At 40.7% G+C, this 17,266-nt stretch overlaps 1 protein-coding gene across 1 annotated transcript in view; it reads left to right on the forward strand.

The window, feature by feature from the left end:
- The window catches only part of Phf8 (PHD finger protein 8), a 151,369-nt gene that overhangs the window by 83,032 nt on the left and 51,071 nt on the right, over positions 1 to 17,266 (forward strand). The window contains exons 21-22 of the mRNA XM_026407417.1: positions 2,857 to 3,193; positions 4,046 to 4,130. Coding sequence (XP_026263202.1) covers positions 2,857 to 3,193; positions 4,046 to 4,130 — 422 coding nt within the window. The remainder of the gene's footprint in view (positions 1 to 2,856; positions 3,194 to 4,045; positions 4,131 to 17,266) is intronic.

A 17,266-nucleotide genomic window follows, 5' to 3' on the forward strand; every position in this document is an offset into this window, starting at 1 on the left:
CTGTTATGTATATCCCAGTGCCATGTAAGGTGTAATTTGAACAAAAGGGGGGGGTGATTTACCACGTTAAATAAACAGATGAATTGAAGGTGTGACAACTATTCTTAGTGCCTTTTTAGGAGTAACTTCTATTTATGATGATTAGGGATTACTTCAAAGAACAGGTTAAAATTAGAGAAGGCTTTTGAAGGCTAAACTTTTGGTAGGAGACAGGAAGCCATTCTAGGAGAAGAGAAGTCCTTAGTATATCAAACAAGAACCTCTTCATTTGATCTCTAGTCACTTCTCCTTGCTGACCTCCTGCCAGATTCTCATGCACAGCCTTTGCACCAGCCATACTACACTACAGTACTCTTGATTCATTCCATGTATCAGATATTTTTCATGCCTTTGTGTCTTTGCACAAGCCATTCCTTCTGCCCAGTGTGCTTTTTCCAATGCTTTATCTGACACTCTTTCACACCACCTACCACCACTTTATTTCAGTGGCTTTCTTTGCTTCCACAGCATTCTCTCATGGTGTTTAGGGTGACAAGTATATTTTTATGTGTCCTTTATTAAACTATAAATGCTTCAAGTGTAGGGATCTATTTAACTTGGCATCCCCACTATGGTAAGCATATGTATTTATTCAGTGCTGGGATGAGTGAATGAATGAATGAGTTGTTCTGGATTGGAGACTTCATGTTGGGACATGGAATAAAATAAGTAATGGCTAAAAGAAAGGGTTCTGGATCTAGCCTACCTGGCTTTGAATCCTAGCAGTACCACTTGGATAAATTATTTAATTTCTCTTTGCTTCAATTTCCTAATAAACTTTCTTAGGATTAAATGAGATTTTGTATGTAGACGGACAGACACACACACACACACACACACACACACACACACACACACACACTGTTAATAATGGCACTTTGTATGGAGTAAGTACCACTGGCATGTTAGCTTCCCGTCATCAACATAGGGATTGGCTAGATGTAAGTGGCCAGACGGTGGAAGACCATGAATGTAAATCCAGAGCATTCAAACTTGGGGACCTGCTAACACTTTTTTTTGGAGGGGGGTGTACTGGGGATTGAACTCAGGGGCATTTGACCACTGAGCCACATCCCCAGCCCCATTTTGTATGTTATTTAGAGACAGGGTCTCACTGAGTTGCTTGATACCTTGCTTTTGCTGAGGCTGGCTTTGAACTTGCGATCCTCCTGCCTCAGCCTCCTGAGCTGTTGGGATTACAGGCATGCGCCACCATGCCTGACCTATTAACAGATTTTTGAGCAGGGAAATTGGCAAGGTGAAAATGGTCCTGTAATAAGACAATGTAATCATCTATGAGTGTATCTAGATAAATTATATGAGAAAGAGACTGGCTGCAAAGGTAGAAAAAATTTAGGCTAGTTGATCTAGATATGAAGTGATCGTTTCTGGAATCAGATGAGAGAAAAGGTTACAGAAGCACCATTCCTGATATGGGTGGAATAGAAGTGTGGCTGAAAAAGATTCTGAAGCCAGATGGCTTGGGTCTAAATCCCAACTTGGCTATGTACTTGTCCTGTGACTTTGGCAAAATGGCTTAGCCTTTCTTTGCCAGTTGCTTCATTCTTCAAATGGGATTATATTTCTTCTCAAGTTCTTTTAAGTATTAAATGAGTAACTTTAAAATACTGCCTGGCATGTATTACTAATATTATTATTCTTGTCTCCAGAAATTGCTATGGTAGCCACAGCCTGTCAGATCCTCCGAAGGCAGGAGTAGGTTCGTGTTGCCAAGAGAAGGCAAAGAAATGTAATCACTGAGTTGTTCTTTGTGGCTGTGTAGCATTTCAGAAGGTGAAATCGTTTACATGCTCTCAGCACCACCTTTCCAGGTTCTCAGGGCTCCAGATGCCCACTATACAGGTACCCACTATGCAGTGGATAGTAGATCCATAGAGCAATGGATGGATGAAATCCAAGATATTGGCAGAAGTGACACAACTCCTTATTCATACCTCCCATCCAAAATTGAGGTTTTAGATCTGTCTACCTGGAAGATTGTCAAGTCCTCTGTTAGAAGAAAAAGACCAGCAAAATGAAGAAAAGCCATTGTAAGAAATTAAGATAGAATAATAATTTACCACTTGTTGAGTTCCTTTCATGTGTTATGTATTTTTACAGCATTGTTTTATGTAATCTTTCCAACAACCCTGAAAAGTGGACATTATTTTGCAGATGAGGCAGCTGAGATTCAGAAAGGTTAGTTACTGACTATAGTCATCCAATTTAGGGAGCACTAGCCTGGATTTCAACCCAGGCTTACCTCATTGCAAAGCTAATCATCTTTCTATTCTCAGTTGTTCCATTTAAAAAAGTTTTCAGGGTGTGTCTTTAGATAGATCTGGTTAAATATTAGATTCAACTACTTTTCAGCTATTAAACTTTGGAGACAAGTTGCTTTATATTCCTGCTCCTGTTTTCTTATCTGTAAAATGAGGGGTTTTCTTTCTTAGGACTGTTATGAGGATTAAGTAGGTTAAAGTATATAAAGTTCCTCAGCTGCTGGTTTAAATTTAATTGTTGTTATAAGCATTCATGATCCACCTTATTAGTGATAATTTTAGGACCCAAACCCAAAGTCTCCAAATTCATTTACAATTCTCTTGCCACTGTACTGATAAATGGCAGTGATGACTTATGGATGAATGGCACCTCAGGTATTGAAAGGTCTGTGTGTTGTGTGTATGAACAGACTAGACTTATTGGGGAGGGGGTAGTGGATTGCAGAACTGTTGATGATTGTCTTGTTCCTTTTCTGCGAAATTATTTTATTTGATTCACTCCTGAATCATCCTTCCCATTTGACTTGTGTTTCAGGAGCTACAGAAGGCCCAAAAGAAGAAATATATTAAGAAGAAGCCTTTGCTGAAGGAGGTAGAACAGCCTCGCCCTCAAGACTCCAATCTCAGCGTGGCAATACCAGCCCCAACGCTGGTTACTGCACCCCAGCCTCTTGCCTCTTCCTCACCCCTGCCTCCTCCTGAGCCTAAACAAGAGGCTCTGTCAGGAAGTCTTGCTGACCATGAGTATACCGCTCGACCCAATGCCTTTGGCATGGCCCAGGCAAACCGCAGCACCACACCCATGGCCCCCGGCGTTTTCTTGACCCAGCGGCGCCCTTCAGTTGGGTCCCAGAGCAATCAGGCAGGACAAGGTACAATGACCATATGGTAGTAATGAGGGGTCTAAACCTTAAGTTTAGACCATAGAGAGATGTTGACTGATTTTAAGTGGTGACAAGATCAGGTTTAAGATCTTTCTAAAGAAAGATCCTTTGATGACCAGAGTGGAGGGTGGGCTGGCAGTAGGAAAGGTACAAAGGAGACACATACATAGATTCATGCAGAAATGAAGAGAAGCTGAAGTTCTGGCCAAGGTAGTAGAAAAGGGAAGGAATATAGTGATCAAATTTGGAAATAATCTAATGAGACATAGGAGATGATTCATATAGGGAGGAAGAAAGAGGCAAGAAAGAGTTAGGGGTCTGACCGCCCCCTTTCCTCACTTGTGCCCTCAAAAATTCAGGCCATACAGTCCATAGCTCAAGGGTGCTGAGGTTGGTGTGATGTTGGGGGTTGATGAATATAGGAGTTTCTAATGAAAAAAGGCCCTGGCGATGGCAACATGAGGAACATTGGGCTATAATCACTAATAAGACCTTTTTCTAGCCCTTGTGGGTGTGATAAAAGGACATGGAAGCACACTCATCTCCCTGCAGAATTTTGAAAGGAAAGTGATTGGGCCCAAAAGAAATCAGTGGGGAAAATGAACCAGACAAATTATAACCAGGGAGTTTTTTCTGCTGAACGAGGCCATAGGCAGAAGAATTAAGGTATGTGGTGTTGGATGGAAGTAATTAAGGAGGGATTCTTGTCCAATATGGCCTAAGGATGAAGAATCGTTGTGGGGAGAGGAATAGAGTAGGGGTGGCCTGAGGACAGTTAGTGCTGGAGTTACTGCTGAAGCTTTTGCCATACCCTTTGCTTACTTTTCCCTTCCCCCACAGGAAAGCGTCCCAAAAAGGGCCTGGCCACAGCAAAGCAGAGACTTGGCCGTATCCTGAAAATCCACAGAAATGGCAAGCTACTTCTGTGAGCCGAGTCCCCTTGTGTTCCATCCCTCACCCCTTCACCCCCATTGCCTTCTCCGTTGTCAACTTTCGGGGCACTTCTGGATCCTGTTTGCCCCGGACAAGGTGCTGAGGCGCATTGTCCTGCTTTCTTGGGACTGACCAAAGGCATGGACACTCCCATGGATCTTTCCACTGGTTCCCCTCAACTCCCTTTCCCACTACCACTATGAGCATCCTACCTTCTTTCTCTATACCCCTGAGAAGCAGGTAAATGGGAGAAATTTCCAACTGACTAGAACCCTTATTTCTGTTCCTCCAGCCCCATTTCCCTGCTTTGTCTTTTACTCTTACCCCCTCCCAACCTCCCACCACGTAGCTGGTAGACAGGATGAGGAGAGGCATGAAGAGATCCTGGGCCCCTGGATATTTCTGTGGCCATGAAGTGGGAGACCCAGTGCTCCACTTTGCAACTCTAACCCTCTCTCTAGAAGACACCCATGTTTCCTTCCCTTTCCCCTCCCTACCAATCCAGTGGATGTACCCACCTATAGACTTGTTTCTGGGAGAAGGCTGTGGTCTCTGCCCCCTCTTGCCAAATACTTCATGGAAAAAAGAGGAGGGCCCAGAGTCCCCTTTACTGCCCCAATGTGGGCTATTGATAGAGGTGGCCTAGAAAGGCTGAATTCACTTATCCTTAAAAGAAAGGAGATTCACTTTTCAAAGTGTGGAGAGGACAGATGCCTAGGTCTTTGACCATCCTCATTGGAGGAAGCTACTTATGGCTGGCTATACATGAAGCTCTTTGTCACAGGGTGAGCCCCAGGGATTTGCCTGGATTTTGAGGTCCTGCAGAACATTATCCATACAGCTGTGGCTGGGCTCCAGCAGGTGTAAACCTGAAAGCACCTGTCACTGAAGCAGATAACCCTGGACCTTCTGGAGAGGGTATCACAAGACAGTCTACCCCTGGGTCCTTCGTCAAACCTCCTTACTTCTTTTCCCACTTGAGGTCTTAGTCTGGATTAAGACCTCAGAACTCATATCTTCACTCCTGGACCTTTGCACTTGCAGACCATAGGTCAGCATTTAAGCAGAGTGCAGATGGACCACTCACTCATGAGCCCAAGTCTAGGAGAAGAGATGCCCATCTGTGAAGGAGCAGACCATCTTCCCCTCTTTCCTTTGTGTATTCTTTCCATTGTCCAGACACTGCCCAAACCTCCCTCTTGTCTTGCCTCACTGGCAATCTGAACTTGATGGAGAATGCTCCTTTTCCCACCCCATTTTGGCACTGCCCAAGCGGAGTGTATCCTTGTCCTCTACCCTCCACTCCAACCTCACCCCAGCTTGCCTCAAGCTTCTGGGGAATTTAACAGCTACCATTCAGGCCACAGGGAATTTGTGAGGCTTCCTTTGTCTTGTGTCTTTGGTTTTATTTCTTCTCCACAGCCCCGCCTCTACTGTCCTTCCTTGGAATCAGGGGTCCCTTAGCCTGTTTGCTTTTTCTACCTTGGGGACCCCAGGGGCCAAGCAGTCCTCCATCTAGTCACACCAAAGGCAAAAAGCCTGGCTACCTCCCCCCCTAGCACGTGAGGTCCCTACTCCCCTTTCCTCTGTTTCTACCCAGCTTTGCTTATCTTGGGGATTTCAAGGCAGCAGGGGGTAGTAAGGGGAGGGCAGGAGAAGCCTCTGTCCCAGTGTAGGCAACTACCTGACTAGACACAGACTGCTGTCACCAAGACCAGGTCCCCAGCCCTTTTGCCCATTAACACCCCTTCTTGATCTTTCAAAGGCAGCTAAATTGCTAGCAAATCCCCCTGATTCCTGGCCTCTTTCTCCTCTGTTTCTTTGTTAGAAGTTTCTGTGGAGCTAAACTCAGCCTCCATTTGACTGGGTTCATTTAGTTTAGTAGGGGTCTCAGAGTCTTCTGTTTGTTGTTTTGTGTTGTTTCCAATGAAAAGCAAGTTTACCCTCAGAGTCATGCTTTTCCAAAGAGGCTAGTGTTTTTTGTTGTCGTCGTTTTTTTTTTTTTTTTTTTTTTTTAATGTTTCAGGTTCTAAGTGAAGTGAGTTGGGGAGGGGTTGGAAGTGGTAGTAAACAAGGTTTAGAACATGGTGAGATAGTTAACTCTGATCTCCAATCCCCAGCAGAGAACTGGGGGTAAAATAGGGGGCAGGGAGAGAGGATTTCTATTCACCTTTAATATATTTTTACAAAAAAAAGCAAACAATTTAAAAACAAACCCACCGCTTCTGTACATGTCTAAATATATTTTTAGAAGTGGGTAGGATTGTGAATTTCTGATGCAGGGCCTTTTTATAAATAGGTTAGAATAGTATCATCTGGACTTTCTGTTGTTTTTTTCCCTGTTTTTTTCTTATGTTGTGTTACTAATGTAATTTATATTTTTTTTAGATCCTCCCTTTCCTATAGAGATAAAAGTGATTTATCTTGGCAATTGCTTTGCTTGGCATTCTTTTTTCATGGGTGTTGGTGTTTGTGGAGGTGGTGGTTGTGGATGGTGGTGATGAAGGTGGTGTGGTATGGGGTCCAGAAGTGATGCCTTTTCTCTCTCTCTCTCCATCAGCAAATTATCAGTGAATATTTTCTTGGTACTCAGCCTTAGGTAAGAAGAGAACAGGATTCCTGCCCTCAGGAGGGACTCAGCTGAAGCAGATAATCAAAAGTATAGTGAATAGAAAAGAAAGGGTACAGCAATCCAAAGGGGGTCTCACAAGTTCAATGGGAAGGCTTTCCATAGCTTCCATGGATTGTTTTTACTTGCTACACCTGTGCCTCTTTCTGTGAATATAGGACCCCAGCCCCATGCCCCCACACTTTCTGACATCTCCTTCAGGCATCTGTGATATGATCTGGACCTGACTACTGTGCTGGATCTAATACATCATGTTTGTTTCCTTGTGCCAGGTGCTATTGTGTGTGTGTGTGTGTGTGTGTGTGTGTGTGTGTGTGAGAGAGAGAGAGAGAGAGAGAGAGAGAGTGTTGTTTCATCTTTGCTAACACCCTTATCCTACCAATGAGGAAACAGGCAAAGTAACTTTCTATCATCACACATATAGTAAGTTCTGCTTCTAGAATCTGTTCTTATCACTTTGTTCTGCGGCTTCTCACTGATAACCCCAACCCTTTATTAAGTGCCTTTTGGGTGATAGGCATGGGTTAGACATTTTACTTAGTATATCTCATTTAATCATCACTGATAACCCTATGAAGTAATTATCCCTGGTTTTTAGTTATGAAGACAAACTTTCCAGTGGTCTTCCACAGCAGTATCTGCCCAATTCCAAAAGTCAAGGTCTTTCCCCTTCACTGTGTGAAAAAAAAATTGTTTGAGGCTCAATAACCCAATAGATATTTATTAAGCACTTGTTGTGTGCAAGGTGCAGCATTGAGAGTTGTGTCCTGAGCCAGAGCCACCAGTATAATATTAGGAACCTTGTTTCAAATTCACTACCTTTTAGGGACAGGCTTCTTACTGTGTGTGGGTCATCTGTAAAATAAGGAGTTTGAAGTCACTCAAGATTTCTTTCTCCTAGAGATTTTACTTTTGTGAGTCTGGGTGATGCTCTCTGGGGTTGGCATTTACTGACTAAATGACCTCTTCTAGTTCTCACAATTTTGAGTCTCAGCATTAAATACTTTAGATAGAAAAAGTTCATGTCTGTCATATAGGGAACTGTATCTTTTGATAGAGGCAATAGAACAGAGAAAGAATTTCAGAGATTTTGTAGGAATGGTGGGCTGGATTCTGTTTGTCATCAACTCCCACCTTCTCAAGGACAAAAATCACTTTCACCAGCCTCAGGTTAGAGAATAAGCTTATAGTCTCAGTTCCTTATTGTCAGTTCAGGTAGGTACCAGCACATCAGAGGCTTCTGTCTAAAAATTGGGAGAGGAACAAGGCCCCTGACTTCTGCTTTATCTCTTTCCAAAACAGAATGGAAATGTGTATAGGACTTGCTAAGAGCTCTTTCTCAATGACTAACCAAGTAATTTGGGGGAGTGTCTTCATCCATTTTACATAGCTATAAGAAAATATCTGAGACTGAGTAATTTACAAAGAAAAGAAGTGTATTTTGGCCCATGGTTCTGGAGGCTAGCAAACTTGAGAGCACTGGACCATCTGGCCAAGGCAATGTGCTCTTTCACTTCATGGTAGAAAAAGCAGAAGAGAACTAGCAAGTGCAAGAGGAGCATGTGTGTGAGAGTAAGGGGCAGTGCCAGGCTTGCTTTATAACATGCTCGAGAACTGTCCCAGTCTCTTGAGAAAGACACTAATCCATTTGTGAGGGCATTGCCCTCATGACCCAATCACCTTCCAAAGGCCCTACCTCTCAACACCCCTACATTGGCAATCAAATTTCAACATGAAGGGCTGGGGAAATAGCTCACTTGGTATACCGAGTGCTTGCCTTGCATACAAAAGGGCCTGGATTTAATCCTCAGCACCACACACACACAAAAAAATCAACATGAATTTGGGCAGGGACAAACCACATCTAAACCATAGAAGCTGAATTACTTTTGGGGTCTTAATTTTAAAAACAAATGGGGGGTTGTGTATAATTGCAAGCAATGTAGTATAACTGCAGCTGTGATTTTTTTAACCAGGGTGAGGGTACATAAGCAGAATCTCTGAGAGGAAATATGTAGTTTAAAAAGGCATATAATCACACTTGATTGGTTTTTAGCCATAATACTTAAAACCTCAGATAATGGAGGATCAATAATTTTGATATTTGTCAGAGGATCTGACTTTACCCATGAATAACAACCATTAAAAGGCCTTAAGCAGAAAGTAGCACCATACAACTTGTTTTTAAAAAGGATCTCTTTAAGTGTAAGTTAGGAGGGGGTTACAACTGAAGCAAGGAGGCCAGTGAGGAAGTTATTTGTAGGAGAGACAGAGTAGTTCTCACCTTATGTCTCTCATCAAATGCCATTTCCCTAAGAAAGCCTTTACCCAACTGTCCAGTTGACACCTTTTCCTGGACTTCTAAATTCCATAAAGGACAAATATCCCAGACTTTCCAAGAGACAGAACCAGAGGATTGGCTACTCTACCCAAGAGACAGGATATGGAGTCTTCTATTACCTTCTCAGCTTTGTAACTCAGTTCACATTCCTGAGCCTTCTTTTCTACAAGACCACATCAATGTCAGAATTCATCAATGAATGTGGTAAGAGAGAGTACCCATTTTTGTATATTTTCTTTTTCAGGAATCCAACCTTCCCCACATTCCATTCCATTTGGTCATTTACAACTTTTCAGGAGTATCTCCCCCAAAGTCCTATTTTCATCATCCCCTCCTGCTTAATGGCATTCCATGTAATCCTACTGCTTATTGCACCCTCCTTCTAGAAGTTTCTTAGAACCTGGCCCAACTTGGAGACAATGGGCTGTGGTGGAAGGGAATGTTCCTAGAAGTTTAGAAAACCAATGTTTCAGTTCCAACTCTACCACCTGTGACCTTGAGCTGATGCCTTCATCAGCTCAGTCTCATTGTCTGTAAAATGAAGATAATAATCATTACCTTATAGGATTACTTGGAAGTAGTAGCTAGTGTTATTTGGGGAAGGGTATCATACAGTTTATTTTTAATTTTTAAGCTCTTCTTATTTGTTAGATATAAATGACACTAGAGTATATTTTGACATAAATAAATGGAGTATAACTTATTCTAATTAGGATCCCATTCTTGTGGATGTACATGATGTGGAGTTTCAATGGTGGTATATTCATATATGAACATAGGAAAGTTATGTCTGATTCATTTCACTGGCTTTCCTATTCCTACCCTCTCCCTTCCTTTCATTCCCCTTTGTCTAATCCACTCAACTTCTATTCTCCTCCACCCCTCTCCCCAGTTGTGTGTTAAAATCCACAAATCAGAGAGAATGTTCTTTGGGATTGGTTTTTTTCACTTAGTATGACAGTCTCTGAATTCATCCATTTACTGGCAAAAGTCTTAAAGTTTGACACTCAGGTGATCAGTGAGTGCAGTTTAATTTTTCCCAGGAAAATTTGCCCAACAAGGCCTATAATCTCACTTTTAAAAATTTCAGATAAAATAGGCTTTAAAGGAATTGGGGAGATTATTTCAAACTGAGGCAAGAAATTGTGTTGGCTTCATGAGGAAGGTGGAATTTGAAGCACATAGAGAGATCTAGGTCAGTAGGGGTGGTGGGCCTTAAACTGTAGAGGAGATAAAACCAAATCTAAGAAACAAAGTTGTTAGAAGATGCCAGAGTATCATCTGTGTTAGTTAAATATCAATGGTTCAGTTCTACAGTGGATCATCAAAGCCTCTTTTGTATCAGGCCTTGTGCATGCCATTGGAGGGCTTTATCTTCACGGACTACGTGATTTAGTACAGATGGAAACCCAAGTACATCACACTGGGATAAATAGTATATTACAAATAAGTGCAGAGTGGTATGAGAGCATAAGAAAGGAGATCCAATCCAGTCTGAGAAGCCCGAAAGGCTTCCGGGGTGATGTAACTCCTGATTTGAGTTTTGTTTTTTGTTTGTTTTGCAGTGCTGAAGATGCCAGACATGCACTGGTATCACTGAGCCACATCCCCAACCCCCATTCATGTTTTTTGTTTGTTTGTTTTCAGTACAAGGGATTGAACCTGGGTCCTTGTATATGATAGGCAGATGCTCTATCACTGAGCCACACCACACCACCAGCCCCTAAGTTGAGATTTGAAGGCCATTTACTGGGGGAGGGAAGACAGAAGCATGCATCAGAATAGAGAATTACAAGCAAAAGGGACAGCATAAACAAAAGTAGAAGCAGTCTGGGGTGTAAGTGGAGCTACAAGCCCTTTAGTTGAGCTGGAATACATGCATTGGTAAGGTGGCAAGTATTGGGGGATAAAGCTGATGAGGTGGGCAGGGACTGAATCATAGAGGTCTCTGTCTTAGCTTTTTATCACTGTGATAATATACCTGAGAAAAATCAACTCAAAGGGAGCAAGTTTATTTTTGGTTCATGGTTTCAGAGGTTTCAGTCCGTGTTTGCTTGGTGATTTTGCTTTGGGTTTGTGACAAGGTAGTACATCATGGTAGAAGAACCTGGGTGGAGGAAACCTGTTAATTTTATGGTGACTAGGAAGAGAGAGAGAGAAAGAGACCTGATCCCAATATTTCCTTCTAGGGCACAACCTCAGTGACCTAACTTCCTTCCACTAGGCCTCACCTCCTGACAGGTTTCACCACCTCCTAGTAGTGCCATAGGCTTGCAACCAGTGCAATGGCACACATTTGTAATCCTAGTGACTGAGGAGACTGAGGCAAGAAGATTGAAAGTTCAAGGCCAGTCTTGGCAACTTAGCAAGACCCTGTCTTAACATTAACAAAAAAAGGCTGGGGATGTAACTCCCCACTACAAATAAATAAATAAATAAATAAATAAATAAATAAATAAATAAATAAATAAATAAATAAATAAATAAAATCCAGGGCTGGGGTTGTGGCTCAGTGGTAGAGCACTTGCCTTGCATGCATGAGGCACTGGGTTCGATCCTCAGCACCACATAAAAATAAATAAAGATATTGTGTCCATCTGCAACTAAAAAATATTTTTAAAAAATCCAAATCATAACAGACCATAACAGTCTGATTTATGTTTCAGAATGTTCTCTCTGGTGATCCTTGCAGTGAGAAGAGACTGAAGTATGCTAGCATAGATGCTAGTGTAAAGGTGGCTGTACAGTTCTGGTTAAGATAAAATGAGGTCCAAACCAGGGCAGTGACTGTGAAGATACCAGAGATGATAAATCCGTATTAGTTTTTCCTAACACTTTACTATGAACATGTTCGAACATTCAGGAAGTCAAATAACTATACCACAAAAAATTCATATATCCACCACACAGATTCTGCATTTATCATGTATCTATCCATGCATCCACCCATGTGTTAGCTTTCCGTCACTGTGACATGCACTTGATATAATTAACTTGTCAAGAGAAAAATCTTATTTTGATTCATAGTTTTGATGTTTCCAGGTCATGATTGATTGGTCCCTGTTGCTTTGGGCCTATGGTGGCATATTGTGGTAAGAGTACATGGCAGGGCTGGGGTTGTGGCTCAGTTGGCAGAGCACTTGCCTGGCACATGTGAGGCACTGGGTTCAATCCGCGGCACCACAAGAAAATAAAGGCATTGTGTCCATCTACTAGGAAAAGTATTAAAAAAAAAAAAAGAGTACATGGCAGAGAAAAACTGCTCACTTTATGGCCAAAAATCGAAAGAAAGCTAAAGAAGAAGAGGCGGGGATGACACTATCACTTTCAGGGGCACACCCCCAATCACCTTTGGACCTCCAGTAGGCCCCAACTCTTAAAGGTCCCACTACCTCTTTATAGCACCATATGATGGACACCAAGCATGTTAATACATGGACCCTTTGGGGACACTTTTCCAAATCTCAATACCACCTTTTATACATTTAAAATTTACTGATGCCTTCACATCCCTTCAAACACTTAAGCATGCGTATGATTTAGTAGAGTTCAATATTTGTGATTCTTATTTTTGGTGCTGGGGATCAAATCCAGGGCCTTATACAGGCTAAGCAAGCACTTTACCACTGAGTTGCACCCTAGTCCCTTGCATTTTTGTGTGTGTGGTACAGAGGATTGAAACCAGGGGTGCCTTACCATTGGGATATATCCATATCCTTGCCTTTTTTTAAATTTTGAGACAAGGTCTCACTAAGTTGCCATGGTTGACCTCAAACTTGCTGCCTGTCTCAGCCTCTCAAGTTGCTGGGATTCCAAATGTGTACCACCATGACTGGCCCTTGTAATTCTTTCTGAGAATATCCATACAATTAAATAAATGCACACATCTTAAGAGAATAATTTTGTGTGTTTTGACAAATACTTATAACTTGTAACTCACACCCCTATCAAAATCCAAAATATTATGATCAACCCTGAAAATTCTCATGTATCCTTTCCAATTGCAGCCCTTCCCTCTTACAGAGTAGGACTTCAGTGTGAAAGACTAGGATTTGGAACTTGTGAAAATAATTGTCCCAGGTGGAGTTAATCTGTGTGGTTCCTCTCCAGAAAAGTCATGGAAACAGGTAACTAGGCAGGAAGTTCTTCAACCTTCCTCCCCTCTCCCTAATAACCCTTATCTTTATAGATCAGTGCATGAATCAATGAACCAAAGAGGAATCTAGTCAAGGGGCTGTTGGTCTCTGAAGAGTTAGTAGTCTTGTAAGCGAGTAACAATTCAGCATAACAGATGTTGAATGTTGAATGCTATAACTGAAGAGGGGAAGAAGAAAGAATTAAAGTAACCCAAAAGTGCCATAAGGGTTTGAGGTAGGTGTGTGTGTTGTGTGTGGGGTGATTGAGAAGCGCTCATAGGAAAAGGGAAAAGAACATTTAGCAGGCATGAAAAATTTCCTGGAGTGTGAGGAGTTGTCTTGAAAGACATTGACTTTGATAATAAGTATGATAGACAAAGATGTTTTTAGTTGCAGATAACAGAAAACAAGCAATGAAACATTGGCCCATGTCTATGTGGTATTAGGCACTGGTTGATCAATGCTTTGTTCCAGATTATCTTTGTGTTGCCCTCTTTTGTTTGTGTCAGCTTTGTCAGAATTCGTCTTCTTGGTCATAGGATGGCTGCCTGCAACAAATGGGGATATGATCACTTCCCATAATCATTTTTCAAAAGGCCTGAGTTTTGTGCCAATTGAACTATCCCTAACTTAATCCTTGTGGCCCTCAAGTGCCATATACTGATTGGCATAAGCCTGCTACAATCATTGTGGCAAATTAAAGGACCCTCTGGAGGTGGGAGTGAGATCATTCCACAAAAAGCACATGACTTCTACACAATGCTTCCACTTTTCCAGTTTTGCTTATTTTCCATCTATATATTATATTTGATGACAGAAAATATCAAGACTTTGATATTTTTAACTGGGTGGGTTTTTCAAATTTATTTGTTTTGTTATACATGACAGCAGAATGCATTTTTATTCACAGTACACAAATGGAGCACAATTTTTCATTTATCTGGTTGTACACAAAGTACAGTCATACCATTCATGTCTTCATACATGTTGCTAGGGTAATGATGACCATCTCATTCCACCATCTTTCTTACCCCCATGCTCCCTCCCCTTTACCCTATCCAAAGTTCCTTCATTCCTCCCGTGCTCCCCCCACTCCCATTATGGATCAGCATCCACTTATCAGAGAAAACATTCAGCCTTTGATTTTTTGGAATTTGGTTTACTTCACTTAGCATGATATTCTTCAACTCTATCCATTTACCTGTACATGCCATGATTTTATTCTCTTTTAATGCTGAGTAATATTACATTGTGTATATATACCACAGTTTCTTTATCCATTCATCTATTGAAGGGCATCTAGGTTGGTTCCACAGTTTACCTATTGTGAATTGTGCTGCTATAAATATTGATGTGGCTGTGTCCCAGTAGTAATGCTGTTTTTAAGTTCTTTGGGTATAGTCCAAGGAGAGGGATAGCTGGGTCAAATAGTGGTTCCATTCCCAGATTTCCAAGGAACCTCCATACTTCTTTCCATATTGGCTGCACCAATTTGCAGTCCCAACAGTAATGTATGTACCTTTTTTCCCACATCCTCACAACACTTATTGTTTCTTGTATTCTTAATAACTGCCATTCTGACTGGAGGGAGATGAAATCTTAGAGTAGTTTTGATTTGCATTTCTCTAATTGCTAGAGATATTGAACATTTTTTCATATATTTGTTGATTGATTGTATATCATCTTCTGAGAAGTGTCTGTTCATTTCCTTGGCCCATTTATTGATTGGGTTATTTGTTATTTTAAAATATTGTTTTAGTTGTCAATGGACCTTTATTTATTTATATGTAGTGCTGAGAATTGAACACGGTGCCTCACACATGCTAGGCAAGCACTCTACCACTGAGCCACAACCCCAGCCTAGGTTATTTGTTTTTTTAGTGATAAGTTTTTTCAATTCTTTATATCCTGGAGATTAGTGTGCTATCTGATGTGCATGTGGTAAAAATTTGCTCCCATTCTGTAAGCTCTCTATTCACCTTACTGATTGTTTCCTTTTAGTTTGAAACCATCCCATTTATTGGTTCTTGATTTTATTTCTTGTGCTTTAGGAGTCTTTTTAAAGAAGTAGGGGCCTAATCTGACATGATAAAGATTTGGGCTCACTTTTTCTTCTATTAGATGCAGGGAGGGTCTCTGGCCTAATTCCTAGGTACTGGTTCCACTTTGAGTTGAGTTGTGTGCATGGTGAGAGATAGGGGTTTAATTTCATTTTGCTACATATGGATTTCTTTTTTTTAAAAGATTTTATTTATTTACTTATTTTTTTAGTTCTCAGCAGACACAACATCTTTGTTTGTATGTGGTGCTAAGGATCAAACCCGGGCCGCACGCATGCCAGGTGAGCGTGCTACCGCTTGAGCCACATCCCCAGCCCCGCTACATATGGATTTCAATTTTTCCCAGCACCATTTGTTGAAGAGGCTGTATTTTCTCCAATATATGTTTTTGGCACCTTTGTCTAGTGTGAGCTAACTGTATTTATATGGGTTTGTCTCTGTATCCTCTATTCTGTACCATTAGTCTACAAGTCTATTTCGGTGTGAATACCATGTGCTTTCTAGTATAGTTTAAGGTCTGGTATTTTGATGCCACCTGCTTCATTCTTCTTGCTAAGGATTGCTTTGGCTATTCTGGGTCTCTCATTTTTCCAGATGAATTTCATGATTGCTTTTTCTATTTCTATGAAGAATGTCATTGAGATTTTGATTGGAATTGCATTAAATCTGTATAGTGCCTTTGGTAGTATTGGTCATTTTGACAATATTAATTCTGCCTATCCAAGAATAAGGGAGATCTTTCCATCTCCCAAGGTCTTCTTTAATTTTTTTCTTTAGTGTTCTATAGTTTTCATCGTGTAGGTCTTTAACCTCTTTCATTGATTTCCAAGTTTTTTTTTTTTTTGAGGCTATTGTAAATGGGATAGTTTTCCTAGTTTCTCTTTAGAGGATTTGTTACTGATATACAGAAATGCATTTGATTTATGTGTATTGATTTTATATCCTGCTACTTTGCTGAATTCACTTATTAGTTCTAGAAATTTTCTGGTGGAATTTTTCAGATCCTGTAAGTATAGAATCATGTTGTTGTCAAATAGTGATAGTTTAAGTTCTTCTTTTCCTATCCATTTCCCTTTAATTTCTTTCATCTGTCTAATTGCTCTGGCTAGAATTTCAAGGATTATGTTAAATAGAAGTGGTAAAAGAGGTCATTCCTGTCTTGTTCCAGTTTTTACTGGAAATACTTTCAATTTTTCTCCACTTAGAATGATCTTGACCTGGGACTTAGCATAGATAGCTTTTACAATATTGAGATATGTTCTGTTATCCCTAGTCTTTCTAGTGATTTGAACATGAAGGGGTGCTGTATTTTATCGAATGCTTTTTCTGCATCTATTGAGATGATCTTATGGTTCTTATCTTTAAGTCTATTGATGTGATGAATTACATTTTTTTGATTTCTGTATGTTGAACCAACCTTGCATCCCTGAGATGAACCCCACTTGATTGTGGTGTACTATCTTTTTAAAATGTTTTTGTATTCAATTTGCCAGAATTTTATTGAGAATTTTTGCATCTATGTTCATTAGAGATATTGGTCTGAAGTTTTATTTCTTTGATATCTTTGTCTGGTTTGGAATAAGGGTAATGTTGGCTTCATAGAATGAGTTTGGAAGGGTTCCCTCTTTTTCTATGTCATGGAATAATTTGAGGAGTATTTGTATTAGTTCTTCTTTGAAGGTCTTGTGGAACTCAGCTCTGAATCCACCTGGTCCTGGGCTTTTCTTGGTTGGTAGGCTTTTGATGGTGTCTTCATTGCTTGAAATTGATCTGTTTAACTTGTGTGTATTGCTCTAATTCAGTTTATATAAATCATATGACTAGAAATTTATCAATGTCTCCAATATTTTTTATTGCATTGGAGTACAAATTTTCAAAATAATTTCTAATTATCTTCTGTATTTCTGTTGTGTCTGTTGTGATATTTCCCTTATCATCATGGATTTAGTAATTTGAGTTTTC

Source organism: Urocitellus parryii, chromosome X (assembly GCF_045843805.1).
Source record: "Urocitellus parryii isolate mUroPar1 chromosome X, mUroPar1.hap1, whole genome shotgun sequence".
Classification (NCBI taxonomy): domain Eukaryota; kingdom Metazoa; phylum Chordata; class Mammalia; order Rodentia; family Sciuridae; genus Urocitellus; species Urocitellus parryii.